Below are 24,945 nucleotides of genomic sequence, written 5' to 3' on the forward strand. Positions count from 1 at the left end.
ATTTTTTACCGAACACAGATTTGCAGGAGTAGAGGACTATACTGGCCCTCTTTACCCGATTTTCAATGCACTATATAGCTTGCAATGGAGTTTGGAGTCAAGTATCGCTCCGGGTGTAGTATAATGATCTTTCTGACTGAGTGCTTGAGCTTGTCCAACCCACTCACAAATCTAATCTAATCTTATCTTACGAATATTCAAAAAAGAAAAGAAAAATAGTCAACAACTGATCAAAATATGGAGGTGCTATAGTTGTTTCGTAGGCTGTATGTTTGCTTCTAGCTTTCAATACCCTCACCATTTCACTCATACGCCCCGACGCACGTTATTATGTACTCATAAGTAGGTACAATCTCCGTGGACACACACAATGTTAACTATTCAATCAAATGGAAATGTACACAATTTTAATGCTCTCTAAACACAATATAATATCTTACTCTAATAACTCAATGCTCCAGTTACTAATGCAACTAAGTGCTTAGTGTTGCACATACATAGGCACCGTAATACTAAGTATCCACTGCGGAACGCTAATGGAATTCAATATTGTAGTCGAATTTCATAGTTGGTCACTAGTTGCCAGTCGTTGGCCACGGATCACCAATAGTAACTTGAAGGCAATCAGTTAGATAAAACCGACAAGCTTTATTGAAATGCCAATTTCCGCAATGCAAGCGACCACCCCACCACCGATGTTACAACTGCTGCTCCACCACAACTGCTACTATAAGTACTAATATAATAATAAGCAGCTGTGCCGTTCAATTCACCATAACTCCTTTGTACTCGTCGACTTCAGCACCATTGCTCTTATTGGCAACATTGGACAGTACAAAATCATTCATTCACGTAGACGCACACACACACACACACACACACACACGAGTATACGTAAGCCTGTGCGGCGATAGAGAATGACTCAACCACACAACCGTGAATCAATCAATCCGGCATTAACTAATTGCGTAAAGCAACGTTTATGAATAATTAATGAGCTCATAATGCCGGCTACTACCGTTACGGCCACTCCTAAGCCAGCCACAATGCTACAAAGGGGAGGGAGACTAAGTGAATGCTTGCGAAGGGCGAGTGCTAGTGGCGCTAAGCGTTTTCTGATGTCACAATTCTCGATACTCCTGCCAGCCAATTCAGTGGTGTCGAACTGCTTGGAAGTATGAACATGCAAATTTGAATAATAAAATAGAAATATAGTATAAAGTGAGCTTTAAAGGAAGCGGATATGTGAAGGCTTAAAGGGCAGTCTAAAAAATAAAATGTTACGAAAGTATGAAATAAACTTATTCATATTCAGACTATTCAGGTGTATGTAAGTATGTAAGTTACTAGTCGAATGGTTTGGGTGGCACATTTCTATACTGGTTTAACATACACACCTCTGTGGCTGCACTCACACCACCGAATAGTTTATTGTAACTATAATTATGGAAGTATAATATATTGCAAAAGACAGTTGGTGACGTAAATATCCGGACAAGTGGTTGGTCAGCATTTTGAATGGTAACAGGTTCTTTTTTTTACCCTTTTTTATTTTTGTTCTATTTCAACTTAAAATATTTACAATTTTTGTTTCTTTTTGGGTTTCAACAGTATTTAAAAGCCAATACCACTACATACATTGATTTAAAAAAAGAAATAACTCGTTATTTAATTATATATTTATTTATTCTTATTCGTAAAATTGTGACACCATTTAAATCTGCAGGTCAGTTGGTCATTTGCACATAAATCTTCTCTCTCGGCTTCCTCATTTGATGGAAGTTGCCGAATTCCCCTGTTAGAATGTTCTAGTAGTCGATTTGTGTGTCTTAAGCTGTTGTTGCGTATTTCTTCATGGACTGTTCTTACTTTAAGGTCTCGATGGATATTATCATTTAGTATATACCATTCTGCTTTTGATATTATACGGAATATCTATCTTATTTTGCGTTTGTTGTATAATTTTTATATTTATACTGCTCGCAGTTCCCCAGAGCTCTGAGCCATATTTCCATATTGGTGTTATAATTACTTTATATATTACATAGTGAGAGCGTTCTTTTCTAGTGAGAGCGTTGAATTTTTTCCCAAAAGCCAATGAAGTTGTTTAAACCTCTTGATTTCACGTCGTTTTTGTCCAATGTGTAACTTCCAGTTAAGTTTATTGTCTATAATCATACCCAAGTATTTTGCTTTGTGTCGTGGTGGATTTGTTTATTCTTTATGAATATTGGATTCTGTTGTTATTTTCTCTTGTTAGTGTATGTGACGTGGGCGGTTTCATCTTCGTTTATTTTAATTCCCCATTTTTCGAACCATTGAGTGGTGTTGCCAAGTAATTCCTGAAGTTTATAAGCAACCTGGGTCTTGGGTCTTTGTCTGATGCTAGCAAGACAGTGTCGTCTGCAAATGTTGCTATTAGAGAGTCCATAGTTGCCGGGGTAGGGATATCAGCTGTATAAAGAAGGTAAAAAAGCGCCCAAGGACACTACCTTGCAGTACACCTGCTTCCATTGTTAGTATGTCAGAATACTTTTCTTCGAATTTTACATAAAATTATCTTTCAGTTATATACAGGGTTTGATTGAAAAGTAATGAGCCTCCCCGCGCGTTGCGTCTGCCAAGCGATCAACCGAATCGGCTAGTGGGGGAAAATGATCGTTTGATCTTCTCCTTCCACTAGAAACCGGTCCAAGTTCGCTGGCAACAGCGCTGCAGTCAACATCGCTCCACGCGTGAAAGCTGTTTTAAAAGTGTGTAAGGATTTTGCAGTGGCGAAAATGCAGCGATCGTTGGAGCAACGTTACTCGATCAAATTGTGCGTAAAGCTAAACAAAACGAGTACCGAAACCATTGGTCTACTCAAGGAGGCTTACGGGGACCAATTATTAGTCGCAAATATTACTTTATGTACTCCAATTGTGTATTTTGCTCCGACATGAGTCTTAACACTTTTTTCCGCTGGTTCTAAAAATACCTAGGTGAAATATTGCAAATTTAAACCAGCCATGAGCACGGGGAAAGATTTGGAGTTTTTACTACAGCCCGCCTTACAATTCGTCCTCATACAATGTCCTTGCACAGCGTAATTCAGGAATTCAAGAATTACCTCCTGGTAGCCCACATACTCGTACCAGAAACTTTTATTAATGTTCCAATAGAGTGAGTTGAAAGGTGATGTTGAATTTACCCCTTACTCCCTGAATTGTTCTTTTGCTCCCTTCCGAAACCATAGAAAATTATATGTACGAGGTGTGCTCAAAAAGTATCGCGAATTTTGAGTTTTCGCAGGTTACGTACATTCGAATCTCGATTTTTTTGTGGCGATATGTTGGTGCTCATGTCTCTCACTCATGTCGACGAGTTCGGTCATTTTGAATATTCAGTTAATTGTTGACAGCTGCTTCGTTTGCACGTGTTTCGGCTCGTCTTTGATTTTTACCTATTCAAAAAGATGGATCACAGAACCTGTATCAAATTTTGTGTGAAAAACGAAATTATGGGCGTGGATGCATTTCGAATGCTGACTGTGTCATACGGAGAAGCTACTTTGGACCAAAGCAACGTTTATGGGTGGTACAAAATGTTCGCAGAAAGCCGTGAACGACGAAAAGCGTACCGGACGCCCTAGCACTTCAACAACAAACAAAAAATTGATGAAGTCGAATCACCGTTAGAGAAGTTCCTGAGGACCTAAACATATCTATTGGCTCGTGCCATTTGATTTTTTCAACGATTTGGGTATGAGACGGGTCGCCGCAAAATTTGTACCAAAACTGCTTAATTTCGACCAGAAGCAGCATCGCATGAGCGATGCTAATGAGATGTTGGACTGTGTCCGCGACGACTAAAATTTGCTTCAGAGGGTCATAACTGGTGACGGATCGTGGGTTTATGGATACGATGTGAAAACCAAAGCCCAATCATCTCAATGGAAGCTGCCGCACTCATGGGGATTACTTTGAAGGGGACAAAATAGATATTAATGAATAAATAAATAATTTTTGAAAAACACAAAATTCGCGATACCTTTTGAACACACCTCGTATTTATGTACTTATATATCCTGAATTTCCATAAATTTTCTACCCATTCTTCAAGTATTTTAATTTGTGCCTATTCACAATTTTTATTGGTTGCTCTTTTGTCCACTTTTTAAATTGAATAGAAATAAAAATTTTATATTAGATTTATTGCAGGGTAGTATACTTGTGCCTCAATAATTTTTCCCAATTATAAAGCAGACATGTATCTACCACATGGGTCTTATGTGTGGCACATTGACTTGACTAAAACAGCTAAAAGTCTGATCTGATATAACTTGAGCTCCTTAAATAACTAAATTGTTCCAATGATATAGAAAAATATATGAACTTTGTATATTTGCTTCCACAGTAGAATATTTCTTCCAAAAAAGTGCTGCTGCAGTTAAAAATGTATTTTTTCTGGTGCTGTCTAAATTTTTATGTCTGCAACTGTATTCACTCAAGTCATTGGCTTGAGTAAATCATTGTGGTAAATTATGCTGAACTTTATTCCAGTGACGGCTTAAGGTGTTGCGGTGGGAATTAAAATGGTTTTAAGTTGATTCATGGGTCGGACAGCTTACTTTGTGTAATTACGCAGACATAAATGCGCGCGGTTATATTGTATATAAAATTTAGTGAAGGAATTTACTTTGCACAAAATGGTTTAATTACTTTAAACTGCATGAGTAGGGATCCATGTGGCATACATGCGCATATAAGGCACTATGCGTCCACCTGTCGGCGCTATATATTTTTTTTATTATTTTTATTGTGTAAGTAAAAATTGGACTGTGTAGATGTAGGCCCTGTTTAAGGTGTTGCATTTCAATTGGAAAATATATTTTTATTACGATTGTGAATTCTAAAAATTAAAGAACAGAAAAATTAAACAACAAAAAAAAAGCAAAATTCAGCCTGCATTTGCATTGAAATTTGTTACGTCTTTTTAAAAAAAATATTTGTTTGTAATTTTGAAAAAATATCATTTTATGCACACACAAAAACAAAACAAATAAAAACTTCCGTAAATGGGTTTCTGGTAGAGGAGAGTAAAAAATATATTTACATCGGCGATTTGAAAGTTTATGTCAAAACTTATTTTAGTGCGGGCCAAAGTTGTCACCCTCTTGCACATGATTATGGTGAATTGGCATATGAAACTTTATCTTCTTCTTCTACAGGTCCTTACACCCTCGTGGAACAGTGTACTCCAATTGGTTCCAGCTCGTTCCCATGCTTCCAGCTACCCTTTCAACTGCTCGCCTCCAAGTTTCCTCGGGGTCACTCAGGCTTGCGATCAACATTCGTGTGAGGATTCCTCTCCAATGCCTTTCGTGCAGTGCTGCATTGTTGTTTGCGTAGAGTGTGCCCAATGCCGCTCCATTTTTTGTGTTTTATGAGCATTTCGATTGGCTGCATTTGCGTCTTTTTCAGGAGAACTGAGTTCATAATTGTTTTGGGCTAACGCCAATGAGCCAATGCGGAAGATGTTCCTCAGGCAGTGATTTATACAACCTGAAGGTTCGTAGTGATGGATTTGGTCACACTAAAGTAGAACCAATACTATGCTGGATTAAAAATTTTTTTTTTTGTGTGAACGCTGATGTTGTTATTACGCCTCACAGAACACATCATACCAAAGGCGGCTCTAACTTCACCAATGCGAGATTTTACCGAGTACCACCAAAAGCTGCTACCTCGCCACCAAAATATATAAATTGCTTAACACATTCCACTGGTGCAAATTTGCACTGAAAATATTTACGGTTGCAGTTGAGTTGCTAGACAAACTTAAAATTTTTGCCTTACTGCAATTAATTTTTTAGCCGGCAGTTATAGCATTTTTCTCTAGAGATTCCACCATTCAATTCCGATATTTCATGCGCTAGAAAGCATACGTCGTCAGCATAATCGAGATGTGGAGGATAGCTAAACATACCCCATCTCAGTCTGCAGCTTCAATGCGATAGCAGGGCAGCTTCCAAGGCATTACCAATAACAAGCAAAAACAGCACAGGTGATGGGATACACCCTTGGCGAACGCTGCTTTGTATATCAAGGGGGTCAGACAGTCTCCCTTTATATAGCATGCGTCAGTAAACATTTTCGTATGTTTCGCGTATTAAAGAAAGACACATTTCTTGGTCATAAAGCCGTCCAAATGAACTTCCGCTTAACGCTGTCAAAAGCTTGTCGGGAAATTTTAGTAGAAGTCTCTTAATACATTAAAGCCCAAATTTCAACTTAAGCGTCAGAAATAAGTCGAAATTATTACAGCTTCTGTCCGGATCTCAGTCAGAGTTTTTTTAGCAGCTGACAGGGTGGCATGCAGCGGCTCACTCATTTGCTTATTTATTTCATTTCTTTATGTTTCTTTTAATAATCAACAGTCCAAATTACCTGACAGACTACAGAAATATGTAGAGAAGAACAAGCCAAATTTGGCAACTAAAATATTTCCAATCAACATAAATGCAGTATTAATTAAGCATTTAAAATTTTTTACGAAATCAGATCTAAAGTGAAATCAAGCAGACTAGAATTGAATAATGAATTATGATTTCGATGTGCGCGACCAATGGGTGCATTACTCGTAAATTTAGTCCTAAAGTTCACTCACGAAAAGGGTAATCATTGCGAAGGCTTCTTTCTTGAACATTAAAACTTATTCGCTCAAGTTGAACCGGACAGTCGACGATGCCTTTAGCAACACTGAATATGAACAAAAGTGAAAGAACTGTTCTTCTCTTTTCTAGAGATTCTATATTAATTAGTTTTAGCCGATAATTATGGAATGAAATAGGGGCCTCAAGACGTAGGGAACCTAATGCCTGCTGAAACTCAGATACATTGCGACGAATGAAGCCTAGAACCGAGTACGATTTTGAAAGAATAAATTAATGTGACCACTGAAGTAGGTTGGGTTGAAGCGGTTGTCCTGTGGAACACACTCAGGCTCATAGCCCATTGCGATGCCGCGTGGGGAGATTTCCCTATTTCTTCTAAAACCAGTGTGTGCTTTTAAAAAATTTTAGAGTACCTCCTATTTTCGCGGAGCTGAGATCTTCCAATTCATTAGAAAATTGTCTGCCTAGAATAGCATATCTCGGTCTGGATAGAGCAGTACAATGGTACAGAAGGTGTAAGATTGTCTCTTCCTCTTACTCATCAAGACAACTTCTACAGAAGTCATGGCTTACATACTCATTCTTTGGGCGTGCCTACCTATTAGACAATGTCCCGTTATGACTGAAATCAGTGTGCTAAGATTGTGTTTATTTTGGCTTAGCAGAGATTCTGTGCGTTTAGCACTAGGAGTCGGCCACAGTTGATGGGCGATTTTGAAGGTGGCTTCATTACGCCATCTTTCGTTAGCTTTCTTTACAATTTCTTCAAGGATGAGTAGCTTACATGTTTGTAAGGGGGTGTCTGTGTCATTGTCTATATACTCATCGGTCTCGTTAGTTCATCGGCTCTTCAGTTACCCTCAGTTACCCGCGATGGCCAGGGACCCATAATATCCTTAGGCGAAATGACTCAGCCATCTCGTTAAGAGATATGCGGCATTTCATGGCTACTTTGGAGGTTGTCGACTGTTTTGTGAGGGATTTTATCGCCGCCTGGCTGTAGTGAAAATGTAGATGTCATTTCCGCATATTGCATTACCCTAAACTAGTGTCGCGGCTTTCGTTATTGCCATCAGTTCGGCCTGAAAGACACTACAGTAGTCAGGGAGCCGAAAACTGAAGGAGATCCCCAGATGCTCGGAGTATACACCACCGCCCACCCTGCCCTCGAGCAGGGTATACATGGATAGACTCGCCCTGTCTTACATCGTCCCGTTCCCACTTTTCCCTTGAGGGTAGGAGGGTCGTGAACGTTGTAATGACAAGTGTGGGCGGGAGTGCATAGTCCACCAATCCCGGAATCTCCGAAGTGATTGAAAATGTAAATGAAAACATTTTTTAATATTCTAACACAGACGTGACTCCATGCACAGTTGATAAAGATTGTTCAAGTCGAGTTGAACTCCGATGAGTCCCTTAGAGATGAGAAAACCTAATAATGATTTGTATAGATTTAGCTTAATTATTTAACCAGAATTTTATTTAATACAAGTTGGTGACGATACATACATACATACATAGAAGGTAAGGCAATAGACAAGTTGATTTTTCTCAGTGCACCAGCGATGGGTTAGTGTTAAGATGCAATGTCTTGACATAAGGAATTTTTTTGTAATTATTTTCTTAAAGTTTTCTAAATATCTTTTTTCACAATTTGTGCTTTGAAATAAATAAAAAATGAACTAAATAAATCAATTCTGCAGCATTCCCCTTTGCACTAAGCTTCTTAAGTAAGTTGCAAATGGGTGCTTAGCAGTGCGTCCAATTGCATTTGGGGTCTACGGAAGTTGTGCATATTGAGCTAAATATGCAGAGGTATTTACATTTCATTTGAATTGCTATTATAATTTTGGAGCTTAGTGATCGTATACTCCTATAAATATGTAACTAAATGACATATAAGAATGTACGCATACTATGCAGGAAAAATTAGTTTCTTACTTTCTTTAACCAGCATTGCAGAAGCTGTGGGGGCCTTTCAGAGAAGGACACTGTAAAGTTCTTTCATTGCAAATGTCTGGGTTTGGCAGCTAGACGACTAAGGTCACTGGGCGATCCTTTCTTCGACGGCCTGGGGCAGTGCGCCAACCTAATCTCAAATCAATCTTCTCCATTCTCCATATCAACAGCTCTGGCTGGATGTAGATATCTGCCTGTTGGAGGTCTCATAATGGTATCAAAACGGCGCTTAGGTGCTACTTGAGGAGAGCCAGACCGGCACTTTGCGCGCGTCTTCTCCAATTTGTTACACCAAGCGGTAATAGGGCTCCCTCAACTAGGTCCTTTCATCGGAGGCATGGTCTTCTCCTACGTCGTTGTCCTCTAACTTGCCATCCGAACACCCTCTTTTCTGGAACTTCTGCATCCGTACGCTCGATGCGCCAGCGTAAGCGCTGAATATTGATACGCTTCACTTCGCCGTTCATTCGGCGGTAGTAGTTATCCCAAACACGAAGAGGACCGAAAATTATCCGAAGTATCTCCGCAGTACCCCTTCCATGAGAAAGTTGAAGGGTCGCTTGGTAGTGGATCGCCTTTTCTGAAACATCGCTCGGTATTGAAAGGTCCGGGAAGGTCTTTTCCTACCTTGACAGAGCTGGACCATTTGCTCAACGTCATTTAGCAAAGTCAGATCAGTTTTGCGGGAATACAGAGCTCAGACATTGTGGCATATATGCGATCCCTTATTGGGCTATCGAAAGCAGCCTTATAAGCGACAAAAACATTGTATCGATTTCTTTTTCATGGTGGTTTTTCCTGAATTTAGCGTAGTGTAAAGATCTGGTCGATGGTATACTTTCCAGGTCTTAAGCAGCTGGCATATGGTTTTGGTCTTTTACACAATACATTCGACAGAGCCTTATGCTTGTATGAGATGGCGATAAGACTGATCCCCCGGTAGTTGGCGTGTATAGTGGGGTGACTTTTCTTCAACGTAGGATAAAGAACACTGAGATTGCAATCATTGGGCATGCTTTCTGTCAACCATATTTTACTCATAAGCTGATGCATGCATCCACTCAGTCCATTGCCGCCGGACTTGAATAGTTTTGCTGGGAGTTCATCTTCTCCGGTTGATTTATTGTTCTTCAGTCGCTGAATAGCGACGCTGGCCTCGTCATAGCTAGGTGGGGGAATATCTATCCCCTCGTCTTCAATCGGTGGTGCCGGGTTAATTTCCCTAGCACTATCACCAGCCAATAATTTAGAGAAATGTTCGTTCCATAATCTTTGTATCAATTTCGAGAAAAACTACTGGTTTACCGATTACTAGTCATTCTAGGTACCTTATTTCCTTATTCCTTATTCCTAATTCTTTATTTCTTTCTTTGTTTAAGTCAATGGTCATAACCTTATTGACTAGATTTACAGGAATATTTTACTAGAACTTAAGAGCTTTTAATATTTGATAAATAATACGAATTTACAGGTGACTTGAACAGGACTAAGACTTCTAGAAAGCCTATTTAACTCTTTAAGACGTCTTGTGAGGTAATTAGGTCTGATAACTTTAACATAAAATGGATTATAATAGCGAAGTGCTCCATTAGAAACATTGCAACTTATTATTCTGTTTTGATAACAAAGAAGGAAGAGGAACGAATGAGATATCTCTAAATGGATAAACATGAATATATTTCGGAATACAATCCAAACATTTCTAAGCAGTTGACAGATGACGCTCCTCGCGACATGAGTAGCGAAATCGCTTTGGTGAAATCTCACAAGAAATTCGTTTCACCATTAAATATTTTCCCTGCAGGGGTCCACATGTACGCATATTTGTATGCGCGTGGCATAAAAGCATTCCCATACCCATACGAACATATTTTCCCACCAATGGATAATTGTGTATGTGGCGCATTGGAAGTAGGTTGAAGGCTTTTACTTTGGTTTCAAGAGAGGCGTGCAGCTTTGCACGTAGAAACCTCCTAGAACGCTTTGGCATTAGTACAAAGATACATTAATTTATTGTTGGACAAAGGCATTTTAATACAAAATTTTGCTTCAATACCGGGCAGTTAAGTACTTGGCTAATTTAATAATATTCTATACCTTCCTGTTGTAACAGGACTGCGCTTGCATTCATACATACATACATACCTCATATCTTATTGCACATTTGTTAATGGAAATTCCATGCATCCGGTACAGAGTACTTGATCAATATTAAATACTGTGAGTAACCCAGTACTTCAATGGTACTCCCCATATACAAAATATAGTAGGTTGGATCGAAGCGTTTGCTTGAAAAACTTTCAAATCCTCTTGCCCATTTCCCATTTGCCATTTTCCATTTCCATTTGATATTGAATTATTAATTACTTGGTGAAAATGTGGAGTGGGAGGTAGTCGTACTTAGAGGCTTAAGATACATCAGCATATGCATATATGCAAATCAAAAGGAATTAAAATGTAATGTGATATTTTAGGCAGTAAGGCAGCGATTAATGTGTGCAAATAATTTGCAATTATATTCAATTTGCAAAAAATGTATTTGGGTAATAATTCATAATCGATTGCCGGAAAATTGAATTCGGTATTAGTTCAGTAACACTGTGCGACAGTAAAAGTTATGGAAGAAATATTTCATATGCACGAGCAACTATGAATTTTATATAGTAATGGTGCAAGTTCAGTTTTTCATTTGCTCATGCATTTCGTTTTTTAAGAAGACTACATTTTCAAACGGTCGAACTTTCAGAAAACGATTATAAATACTTATACCCACTTTATCATATTAATGTGAACATCGGACGAAACAAGATATATCCAGCTATTAAATAAAAAATTTTGTTTACTTTTCACCAGGTCAAATATAACCCAATAAAGTACTTTGAAGTATTTATCCTTGAAATTTTCTATGTTACTGAATCATTTTGAAAAAATCTATGTTAAAGGTATATGTACATATATATATATATATATATTATATATATACATACATAGTATTAATTTGCATAACATGAACAAAATTAGTTCAAATCCTCTTATGAAGTAAAGTATACGCAGTGGTTACCTCTAGGTGTGCTCTAATAAAATTTGGAAGTCCGTTAAAATTGAAATTTATAAGAAAACGAAAAACTGAGTACTCAGTATTGCAATATAGAATTTATAGAGGGTTTTCCAATAAGAGGTGTTATTTTGATAAAAGATCAATGGTTTCGTTGCTTGTGTGGCACGTAGCGCCGTCTTGTTGAAAATAAACGTTGTCCAGAGCAATACCATCCGATTCCAGATACAAAAATCGCTATTCATCTCTCGATAGCGCAATCCATTCACCGTAACTATTGCTTCAGCTTCATTTTCGAAAAAGTAAGGCCTAATGACTTCGCCGGACCATAAACCGCACCAAACAGTCACACGTTGAGGATAAAGAGGTTTCCCAACAATAACTCTTGGATTTTCTGAGCCCCAGATCCGACAATTTTGCTTGTTGACGAAGCCCCCGAGGTGGAAATGGGTCTCATCACTCAAGATCAGTGGAATTCTGAATCATTTTCATGCATTTCAACGACCTAATCAGCAAAGACACGACGTTGTTGATGATCGGCCGGCTTGAGTTTTTGTGTTAACTGGGCTTTGTAAGTTTTAAGACCCAAATCTATATACAAAATACGGTGTATTGACGTTTGTCGAATGCCTAATTCCAAAGAACAACGAGGAATGGACAAGCCTGGGTTTTCTTCAACACTTTCGGATACAACAGCAATATTTTCGGCTGTTCTTCAACGAGGTGCACGGGTTTTATTTATCACATCACTAACTTGTCCCAACAGCTCGAATTTTTTCACAAGATGCCGAAATAGCGGGCTATTCAAAATAACACCTGTTATTGAAAAACGCTTTAGTTTCACGTGCTTAAGAAATTTTTTCAGGAAAAATAAAAATGAGCTTAGTCGCACGGTGTAATCATAGGCAGGGAAAAAAAATTACACAATAAAATTTGTGTATGGCTGAATAAATGCATGAATGTTACAACAGATGGGGTTGTCATCGCTATTTTCTTGCGAGGCTTTGCTTTTGTTATTAATCTATCAAATAGTTTTGTTGTGACAGCCATTTGGAAAGGATGCCTGCGATGAATTGTGTAAAAATGGTATGAAGTACATTATAATTATAGACTGTACAAAAAATTAACCTATATACATTATATAATTGGCGCTTTCAACATGTTCGGGTTTTTGGCCGAGCTCCCCCTCCTATTTGTGACGTGCCTTTTGATGTTTTTTTTTCTCAAATAGAGAGACTCACAATTATGTGCCGCCTCCGAACGGCAAATGGTTTTTAATGAACCAATTTTTCTTTGGACAGAAATACACTCGGGGGTTTGCTATTGCGTGTCGAGAGTCGACCGCTATTGGAAAACACATTTTTATCATTTGGTATTTCATACCCAGTGTTTAAAGCCCGGGCACTACCGCATGACAGTCTGACACCAACCCATTCGGCTACGGCGGCTGCTCAAAAAAAGCGCTTGGAATGCATTATGGCGACTCTTTACCGTCAGTAGGAGCCATCCATCACTGCTTTACCTACTACAGCCGGCGGCACAAGTGACTTAAAATATTCTCGTGACCAATTGCAATATTTGTTTTTTTAATACTTGTATATCGATTGCTATTTGGAATATGCTTTAAATCGATTATCCTGGAAAGGGTAAAATGTTTAAATCTCCGACCAATTCAAGGCCGATTTGATGTACAAATTTCCGCATTTAACCAGAAAAACGATTAACTTCCATCGATGTACAAGCTCGCAAATGAAATAGCAGCACTTAATCAATTAGCTAAGACTTGTTCTCTCATCCGGGATACTCTTATGCCTGAGGATACTGAATTTGAATTTTTCACTAAAAGATATTTAATTGGCTTTAAAAGTGACTGCTAAGTAAAAGGAGGTAATATCTTATATAGCCAGGGTAGAGGTACAGGCGTTAGATATGCCTTTCACTTTGTCTAGAACTGACACCGATTATTATATTGCAGCTGCTAATGAAACCATTGTAAAAACGCAAATGTTCGGATAGAAGTCACACAATAATTCTAATAGGCACTAATAGATCATTAATAATGACGAGCGACTGCTGCGTGAAAATAGGCAATGCGAAAGAGAAGTGTAAAGATGAAATGGGTCGACTTAGAGCGTCTTTTGTGGATACTTTGAACGATGGAATACTTAACGGTGTTACTGAAATAATTTTTTAGTCAAATGAAGTCGAGACAATAATTATTTACTGTTGATTTAGAACCTTAAGGGGGGGGGGTAAGGGATAAAAATCGATCTTTTTTTTGCATGTTATTGTAGTAAAACATTTCAAAAATACCGTGTTAAAATTTTAAGTCAATCCGAGCAAAACTTTTTAAGTTATAGAGCATAAAGCCGAGCCGCCTCAAACATCTGCCGAGACGCAGCAGTTGCGCGCGTAGTCCGTTACATAACTTCCGTCATAACTTAAAACTTTAAACGCGGTTTTCTCGAACCTTTTTTTTAAAGTGCGTAGTCATTGGCATTTGAAAACTACTCAACCGATCCTTTTGAAATTTTGCACACATATTTTACATATAAAAAACCTCCCCCCAACGTTTTTTTTTCGCCATTTTTTTTTATATTAAGGTGGTTTTACACCTACAAAATGGCGGCATTTTTTCGTCAAAAATCACTTTTTACTTCAAACGACTACCAAATGGCTGAAAATGAAAATAAATCGTCAAAATAAACGTTAGGGGGAAGTTTAACTCATACTTTAACTAAATTATTCGATTTTTTTGATTTCAGATGATTCTACGCTGAGATATGCTGACTACTGCAAAATGTATTTTTGAAAAGACGTCTACGTAAATGTGCTCTCATTCGCTCATTTTGCAATATTTTTACATGAAAATTTTATCAAATATTCTTGAAATGTTACTTTATAATATGCAACAACTTTTAATAAACTGACTCGAACCGTTTCGCTACAATAAATTCATGAAAAAAGTGTTTTTTTTTAGCGTTTATCCCTTACCCCACCCCTTAAAGCGCTTCGGCAGGCTGCCTTTGTTGTGTTTGTCCTGCAAGGAAAACCCAGAAATTTAGGCTCCTAAATCTTAGTAGTATTTTTCAAGCAGAAGCAGCCGTTAATAAAGAAGCAGTCGAGAAGGATTTCTGTCTCAGTTTGATACCTTCTGAGCAATAAAAATTTATTATAGGTACTTAATAGCTAGAGGGCATATGGAGCGATTCCAAGCCGGGTGATTCAAGTATTTTGAATACTGACGTGAATTTTTTTCAAAAATTGGCTTATGTGTAAACTGGAGTATAATAAGAACTAAACTGGAAAAATTATGGAAATAGATTAATAATTTTGAAATTTATTCATTGTGGAAAATTTTGGTATAGGGCTCACTTAAGTGAAATATTTTCTGTTCTACCTTCCATCTGCTTACTAATGTACGTAGCGACGTTTCGATCAATTTGTAAAGAGACGTAATATACGAGTAGGCTTCACTTTAGCTGCATTTTGAACAGATTTTTCACTGGATCGCTGCACGTATTTGATTATAACTCAAAAAGTTAATGGAATACCACAATGAAACTTTGCGAAATGACTGGGTATAGTATCACCTATTAATGAAAAGTTAGGAAAACCATCTGAGAGAGAATGTTTTTCAACAATGAAAAAAAAAATTTTTTTTGGGACACATTTTTGGGACAAAAAGGTTTTTGGGACAAGATTTTTTGAGAGGTTTTTTTTTTCGATAATTCCGAAATATTGAGAGAATTGTTTGGGACAATAACTTTTTCTGAAAAAACCCTTTTTGTAAATAGTTTGTCACAAAGAAGTTTTTTGAGACAAACATTTTTGTGACAGTAAGTTTTTGTGACAAAAAGTTTTTGGGACAACAACTTTTCGCGAGAAAAATGTATTTGGGACAACAACTTTTCGCGAGAAAAATGTTTTTGGGACAGCAATTGTTTGGGACAAAAATCTTGAACAAAAAAATTTATTTTTTTCTAAAAAGAACTATGGTATTTAGCACATTTTATACTAGAAGATAAAAAAAAATGTGAAAGTGTTAAAAATAATCGAAGATTTTTCACCCTAAATATCTATACCAAAATTCTTAATATTTAGTAAATCTTAAACTTATAATTTTTTTTTCAAAATTTTCGAAGCTAACATCTTAGTTTACACAAGCCCAACGTGTCCGAAATACTTGCATCACTTGTCGAGGAATCGCTCATATGTAGGCTACCAATTTAACTCTTCAATGATTTTTAAACATTTGCCGCTTTACTAGGTGTACACATTCATAGCTATTTACAAGTATATCTATGTACGGATGTATATAACTATGTGTGTATGTATGAATTTGCATGCCTGTATTTTATGCAATGACAATAGCTTTGTTGGCCTCACCACTGTTGGTAGTTTATAAATCATTCGAGATAAGCTCAGGCACAACGTGCAACACCTGATGCTACGACGGCACTACGGCCTGACTGTTCCGTGTTTGGCCGGGGCGAAGGATGTTTTTTGTTTTCTTTACTATTCATACTTATAAATTTACAGCTACGGGGAGAGAAAAAAAAAAACTGTAAAGCATTACTTTGTAGCCTGCTTGCTGAATTCTTTTTACAACATTTTGTTTCGAAAAAATGGGGAAAAATATGCGAGCAGCGATAGAGTAATGGCAGTAGCAGCAGCACCAAAAAGAACGTCAACATAAGCAGTGAGAGGAGCAATTGCAACACACAAGTGCATCACCGGCAGAAGTAGCACCACTTCGTAAATATTGGAACGTTCACCGGGGCGTATACGTAACCAATGGGGACTGGTAAGGTTATAAGCGCAACTACAGCACGAAGAGTGTAAAGAAATACGTGTACATATAATAAAATGTGAGTTATAACAGAGCGCAAGAATGACAGTGCAGCAGGCAGATAAAGGGACAGTAAGAATGGAAAAATTGAAACAAGGAGGAAATATAAAAATACAAATATGATAACAACAGCAAGCGGATGTACAAAACGCGCAGTGAGGGAGAAAAGGTAGAAGAAAAGAGGTAGTGGGGCGTAAATCTAGGTACACTGACAGCGAGGTGGCAAGCCTCATCGAATAAGCATTTAGCTGATATAAAGCTTTATAGTGACATGTTATGTCCATTGCTGCTGTTGCTGCTGCGTCACAATACAGCAATAAGCAGCAGCGAAAATATGCAACGACAGCATTTTTATGCTGAGCGCTACAGCTTCAACAAACAAATATGTCATCACTTTTGTTTTGCGTCTAAATTCGTATTTACTTTTTCCTGTATAAAAATATTATATCAATATCTGCCCGCTCTGCCGATGCATTGCGCTTAGCTGCCAAACTGTCTAGTTTTCAATGTGACAACAAAGTCAATTGCAATAAATAATGAAATTGTTATTTTAACTGACATTTTCATGAGTTTTTTCCATAAATACTCATATGCATATGCACTTAATAGCAACAAGCAATGAATATTAATACTAAAACGATAAACTGCAAGTGATGTTTTGACAAAGTTTAGGAAGTGCAAGGAAGGGAACGGGTTCTAGATTGTAAAAAATTATGACATCTGAGATTCGAATTTTAATGGCAGTAGTGGGTTAGCAGTTTAAGTGAGTATGCATGGGCGTAGCGAATCATCTGCTGGACAGAAGATTGTAATACGCATACCAGCTTTTTAGACAATCAGCAGCAAAGTGCCCTAAACATAGAAATGTAGATATAACAGGTGGCGCTAAAGTAACCCTCCTATCAGAAAATGCCATAAATTTTGCGATTGGCCCCTAATGTCAGTTCTGTTTTGACAAATAATGTTACGCTACACTGCTCCAGAACGCGGAATATTGCTGACTATTTATTTGACCAATAATCGGTCGGTGACTTTGGCACAACGTGAATTTCGTCACAGATTTCTTCGCCGTCCAACGCCTACTGGTGAAACACTGCGACGTTTAGCCGCTCGCCTCGAAGAGACTGGCACAACACGAGATGCCAGCCGTTGCAGACTCCGGAGTAGCCGTTCTGCAGAGAATATTGCTGCTGTAGCCGAGGATGTCATGGAAGCGCCGTCGACATCGATCCGACGACGTGCCACGCAAATGGGTATCAGTCGACGGTCTCTACAGCGAATTTTGGTACAAGATTTGAAGATGTTTCCGTACAAAGTCCAGACGGTGCATCAGCAGTTAGCTGCTGACCGCCAATCGCGTCTAACATACGCTCAAACCATTCTTAATCACCACTAAAAGGAAGATGATTTTTCATCAAAAATAATCATGAGTGATGAGGCCCATTTCCATCTTAGCGGGTACGTAAATAAGCAAAATATACGCTTCTAGGGCACTGAAAATCCGCGTGTAACCCACGAAGAGCCATTACACCCGCTCAAAGTCACTGTATGTTGTGCTGTTTTCGCTGGAGGAGTCATCGGACCTTTTTTCTTCGAAGACATCGCGGGCCAAATGGTTACTATGAATGGTGAGCGCTACAGAGCAATGATCAACGAGTTCTTTTTGCCGCAACTTGATGAATAGGGATTGGAAAACATGTGGTTCCAACAGGACGGTACAACGGCACACACTGCACGTGCCACAACCGATATGCTGAAGGATGCATTTCCCGGGCGCCAAACTCCCGTTTTGGCGATTTGCACTGGCCAGCAAGATCGCCTGATTTGACCGCTCCGGACTTCTTTTTGTGGGGCTTTTTGAAGTCGCGAGCTTAGGTCAACAAGCCTCAGACTCTCGCAGCTCTTAAAGACAATATCCGTCAAGAATGTGAGGACCTATCGCCGGAAGTTTTGGCCAAAGTGATGGAAAATGCCATAAAAAGGGCTCAAATGGCAATCAACTGTGGCGGTGGCCATTTACATGACATCATATTCTCGACTTGATGTAAAAAAAATTAAAACACCAATTAAAAATAATCCACAAGAAGAATCAAAGTTTTTCATTTTTTTTTAAATTACAGCCAAAAAACATCGCAAGGTTACTTTTGCGCCACTTTGTACATAGGTAAATAGCCACTTCATATTAAATCTGACAAAAGGTGCCGATTTTCTGCAATATAATTTTCGATTTTGTTCAAGCTTTGAACCTGGGATGTATTCATCTCGAAACTGACGGAAATGGGCTAACAAGAATATTTACAATGTTTTCACAAAAGTTATGGAGGAGGAAAAAATTGTAAAAGTTGATTTACTTATTTGAATATCACTCGACGATTTCATGGAACTGCACTATGAAACCTGAATTCTGAAAATATTTTCAGTTATTATTGAAAAAATAATAGCAACATTTTAAGGCAAGGTGGTTTTCACAAATGACCAAAAAAATAAATGCTCCCCTAAAAATTTTCAAAAAAAAACGTTAAAAAAAAAATTATAAAAATTAAAAAAAAAAACTCCTTTAAGCTTCTATTGGGCACCCAGGTCTGGCCAGATCTTTTTTGACTTTGAACGGGAGTTTAGCATTTAATTTTGAATTTAATTTCTATTCTAGCTAGCGCCTTGAGCTTGCAGGTGGTTTCCTAAAATTTAATTTTCTTTCGACTTATAAATATAAACTTTGACGAAAAAAAAGGATTTGGAAAGTTATACCTTCGGTTGGGCACCTCGGGTCTGACTAAATCCCTATGTACTTACATGCATTTGTATAGGAATATGTGGAAAATGCAAGATATAGTTCATTTTTAAGTATCGCAGATACATATTTTTAATTTCTTACCTTTTTCATTGGTTTTGGCAGGCACTGAACTACTTACAGAAGCAAAATTAGGTAGGTAGGTAGGTAAGATGGCAAGAGTACCCCAGGTACACTTCATGTAGCACTTACGTGCCGTTTTGATACTTCAATGTGGACCACTGCCTGTGAAAAGATTAAGAGAAAAGAAACTGTCTACAGCCATCCAGTGCTGTTGATGTAGTGGAGGAGAGAAAAGGGATCTAGGCTGGAGAGTTTCTTCAAGTCATCCCCAACGGGTACGCTAAGGAATCTCAAGCACCTAGCCGCCAGAGCTAAGGGTTGTACGGAATTCGAAGCTTCTCCACATGAGTACCGACCACCCAGTGACCAGTGAAAGCAAAATTAATCGCTGAAAATATTTTGGTTTGTAAAAAAATAAAACATATCTTGTGTTGTGTTCTTTATTTTGACTCATTTCGAAGTAGGTTGAAGAAAAAAAATTGATTACAACGAAATTTATGGTAAAATACAAAATGATATTTATTTATGGATTCGGTGGAAGGCGATCAAAATATGTATTGGGATTGCAGTTGATATATTTGATTAATTTTATTTAGAAATTTACAAGTCGATATTAATGCGGTCACAGTAACAGGAAGAATAAAAAAATTAGAAACAGATGATGAGTAATGACAGATGACACGCATAGTGTTGCCAGAAATAACTTGAACACGCCCTCTCAATATGCGGATCATCTAAGTAGTTAAACCAAGTCCAGTACGACATCTTTCGTGATTAACATTTGAGAGTGATTTCGTCATAACATCTGCAACCATATTGTGCGTTGATATGTGTTGTAGCTTCAAATGGCCAGCGGCGACTGTTTGACGAATGAAATGATGTTTAATGTCGATGTGCTTCGTGCGAGCATGAAAAACAGGATCACCAGCCAAACATTGAGCTCCTTTATTATCAACAAAAATTGTTATGTCGATAAACTCTTGTAGACCAAGCTCAGTTAACAAACTTCGTAAATAGATTGCTTCTTCCGTTGCTTCTGCCAAGCTAATATACTCCGCTTCCGTTGATGATAGTGCGACCGTGCGCTGCTTTTGCGACTTCCAGGTAATCGCAGCGCCGCTAATTAAAAATACGTAGCCGGTATATGAACGACGATCTACGGTACAACCTCCCCAATCAGCATCCGCGTAGCCAATTAGTGGGTCATTCGTCTTACGAAACACTAATCCCCTATGTGCCAAGCCAGCAAGATATCTCAGAACTCTCTTCGCAGCTAACCAATGGCACATGGATGGGTTAGTTACATACTGTGCTAAACGCGATACAGTATTAGCTATGTCAGGTCTCGTTGCCACTGACAAATACATCAAACTTCCAATTAATTCTCTATAATGATTTACTTCAGACAGCTTTTTCGAATCTGGAAACTTAACATTCACTTCGGATGGTGTCATTCCACTATTGCAATCTTCCATACCATATTGCTTCAACAAATTCATTACATAACCTGTTTGTCGCAAAGTGATATAATCTGCAGATTAACTTATTTCAAGTCCCAAACAATATTTCGCTTGACCCATATCTTTGATCTCAAATTCCTGCAAGAGCTGCTTCTTTACGTATTCAATGCATTTCAAACTTTTCGCTGAAACTAATAAATAAAAACTACAATACAATAATACATTTTTTTTAAATAAAAAAGTGAAAGTTGTAACTGTCTAAAAAATCGGATTAATTTTGTTTTTTTTTTGCACTAACAGTGTTGGAAAGAAGGCACGAAATTAGATAGCGAACGACAGATACGAGGTGTGTTCAAAACATAAGATGAAGGTTTCAAGTTTCGTGGGCTACGAATATTCTCAAAATTCTCAAAAATATTTTCACGGCTTTAGCAATATAGCATCTTTAGTTTGTTTGTGAGAGGCATAAATATGACAAGTGTTATGTATTTTCGGCGATTTTCTGCTATTGAAAAAACTGGATAAAAGAAGTTGCATCAAAATTTGTGAGAGTTCTCTGAGTCAGAAAAATGTTAACAGGTGGTACAAGTTTCGCACAGAAGGTCGAGAAGATGTGAATGGCGACGTTCGCTCTGGACGCCCCAGCTCATCAACAACCGATGAAAATATTGAGAAAGTGAAGAAAGTTGTTATGGAGAATCGTCGAATCGCAATCAGAGAAGTTGCTGAGGATGTCGGCATTTCGGTTGGCTCTTGCCATGCAATCTTTTCGGATATTTTGGGCATAAATCGTGTGGCAGCGAAAGTTCACATAAAAAAATAATAATCGGAGGACGAAGTTTCGTAGCCTGCGAAATTTGGGACCTTCACGTTGGTTTTTCAACATACCTCGCATACTTAATATTTCCTTTTAGTTCGGCAATAACAATGAATTTCCACCTGATGTTTGAATCAAATGTGGACATCAACTTAATTACTTGCTTGGTAGGATCGGATGCCAGTAAGCAGCAATACATTTACTGTTAACGGAAACTATCACCGATCTAGGTGAGTACAGACCAATCACTCATATAGAAAAATCAAAAACAATGCGCTCTAATCTAACGTAACCTTTCCATTTGGATAACGACACTCTTGATGATGTGCAGGACTTTGAGTATCTAAACAATGTTATTACGCCGGACGGGGGTAACTCGACGGATGTAAATAACAGCCTGAGCCAGCCAGAGCGGGCTTATGTTTTTTTTTGCAAGTATGGAAATCATCCACAATCAATCGAACGACTAAATTGAAAATTTTTAATGCTTGTGTAAAAACAGTGAAATGAAGGGATGTAAACAACATGGAATGGAACTCGATCGGTACTAGGTTGGGGGCGACCACAAAATTCGTGGAGGCGTACAGTTAGTAATGAAACATCAAAATCGTGTAGCGAATTATGATTTATGGCTCTTAACAGAGAGGGATGTAAATTGTAATTTGTAAATAGGCTAACTTTCTAATCTTACAATGTAAATTTATGCAATAGGAATCCACCAATATAATCAAAGAAATTACGGTCGTGTGTACGAAAAGTATACAACAAAATGAGCTATACAAAAACTTATACTGAAATCTCGGTGCGAATCCACGGGAAACCTTTGATTGGAAAAAGATCTAGAAAGTATATTGCATTTACTTTTTCAGCACTACTTGCCAAGGAGACTATACTGAAAATATAGCTCGACCATCTCCAGAAGGTTTTTAAGAAACACACGCATCCATTGGTATTGAATCTCGCACTATTAGAAGAAAATGTAGAGACCCTGAAATCATTTGAAAAAGTCACAAAAATGACAGCAATTTCACTACTTTCTTCACGTTTGACTTGATTTATTCATAAGGTTTACTACCTTTTCCTAGCAATTGCAGTTTTTTCCTAGCATATAAACTATATTTTATATATTTTAGTACCCAATGTACTTTTGCTTGTATGAATTAAAATATTCTATAACCCACACGTGGCATCATCTCTCGTCCGTAATGTGCACAATGGGAGTGAATTGCCGTAAAAAAAGAGTGAAGAACGTACAAATAGTGCCATAAATAAATTGAAACGATTTTGTGCAGTCATGTTTAGAAGTCGTGTTTCGAATTATGTCATTGTGTGCGTGCGCCAATATACGGGTATGGTTGGTTGCACAAAGAAATACTTTAATATGTAAATACACATAACTGCAGTATAAGACACAGGTGCGCATGCTGCATATTAATACGCAGCACTTTTTTGAAATGTAAAAGTAACCAATGTGTACACTGGTGGCTACGTATAAATTAACGCTACAATTTTTTAGCATTTTTAAATTTATTTATTTTTGGTTCCAAACGATAGATAGATAGGTAGATTATTATTATATTGAACGCACTCGCTTCAGAGTATTTCTCTGAACCCAACTTTCTAAATAAATTTTAGTATTTATCCTATTTGCTTCAGCTTTTTTCCTCCTCTGGTAAAATATGTTTACCCAGGAGATTATACCACTTATCCATCAGTACTGAACATCAGTGCTAGCGGCAACGTCCATACAATATTGAGCGGTTTCATGTTCATCCCTACAGAATCTGCAAGTCTCATTGAAATATATTCGCAGGTTAGTAAGGTGATAGTTCACTGATAAAAGGTAATTCCCTGTTAGAATTTCTGTGATGATTCTATCCCCCCTGTCCTTGATTTTGAATGCGATAAGCTCGATAAACTATCCCAGCATGATCTTCCTTTTCCTACTGAATAAGAGAGGGAAAGTTAACGTTTCTTAGGTCACAAAATGTCTTTGGGCCTATATTAATTCCTATGGGAACTGGAGCCTATAGGACACGTACCTGGTTGCTGTGGCAATATCTAATAAATAAAGATATTCCAGCACCATAACCTGTTAAGAGTTGAGAGCTCTGATTGATATCTGGGTATCAGTATGAATAGCAATGCTTCTGTTGTTATAGTTGCGTTCAAGGTTAATGTGAGCGCATATTTCTATTGCGTAAACATCCTTTTGAAATACTTGAATTTGTTTAATAATCGTATTTAACCTTACACCAAATTTTCTTATAAATTCCTTAAGCAGGCTGGTCTGCAGACGTACTCTTCAGGGTGGGATTAACACTCGCATCTTACAATGGCTTTACCCATCAGTACTTCGGCCCATTTTACTATATGGAATACTTGTGTGGTGGCCATCAACTCAAAAGGCAAGTTATGCAAAACTGCTGAGTAAGCTCCAAAGAACTGCATTTTTATGCATCACGCGTGCTTTGAGGACCACACTAAATAAAGCGTTCGAGGTACTACTCAACTTTTTTTGATATCCCTGTTCCCATCGCTCGGGAGCATAGGGCCTCGACAAGACTTTTCCATCGTACATGATTATGGGCTGTTGTTTTTTCACCGTTCCCTGTGATGTCGGTATCTGTTAGGTCGCACAACATCGACCTTCGCCAAGTGATCTTTGTCCGATCGCGACCTCTGCTCACTTGCGGGTTCCAGTCCATTGACTTTCTCGTAATGCTGTCTGGTGGTTTTATAAGCGTGTGGCATATCCATCGCCACCTCCTTTATTTGATATGCCATAGGATGGGCTCCTCATTCGGTGTTCTGGTGTTCGGGCAGAATATTCTACAGATGACGCGGAGACATTTGTTGACGAAAGATTGTAGCCAGTCAAGCTAGTCTGCTTTAAATCTGATAGGGGAAAGAATGTTGTTGCCTCCGCAGCGCTTAGACTTAAGAATTTGGTGCTATAGAAGACCCAGAAGTTCGGCCACGTTTCCATACTACATACCATAGTTATAACCAAGAAATTGACTACTTCGGTGGGCTCTTCAAGACTAACATCCCGTCAAGAAGAGAGTGGCAAACTCGAAGACAATGTAGAAGAAGGGAAATTAATTTTTAAACGGATGGATCCAAGCTGGAAAATAAAGTAGGCTATAAAGTTTTTTCAAAAGAATTAGAATTAAAATTATCTGTCCGACTTCCGGACTACTGTAGTGTATATCAGGCAGAAGTCTTAGCCATAAAGGTTGTAACTGTTTACCTTAAAACACTCAATGTAACAAAAACTAAAAAAAATGTCT

At 38.0% G+C, this 24,945-nt stretch overlaps 1 protein-coding gene across 1 annotated transcript; it reads right to left on the minus strand.

Moving 5' to 3' along the window:
• Positions 1-20,109: 20,109 nt before the first annotated feature.
• LOC128864615 (uncharacterized) lies at positions 20,110-20,874 on the minus strand. The gene has a single exon (XM_054104375.1). It carries the CDS (start codon positions 20,872-20,874, stop codon positions 20,110-20,112), a length of 765 nt encoding a protein of 254 aa, XP_053960350.1.
• Between the last annotated feature and the right edge of the window lie 4,071 nt (positions 20,875-24,945).

The sequence above is a fragment of the Anastrepha ludens genome, chromosome 5 (assembly GCF_028408465.1).
Source record: "Anastrepha ludens isolate Willacy chromosome 5, idAnaLude1.1, whole genome shotgun sequence".
NCBI classification, from domain to species: domain Eukaryota; kingdom Metazoa; phylum Arthropoda; class Insecta; order Diptera; family Tephritidae; genus Anastrepha; species Anastrepha ludens.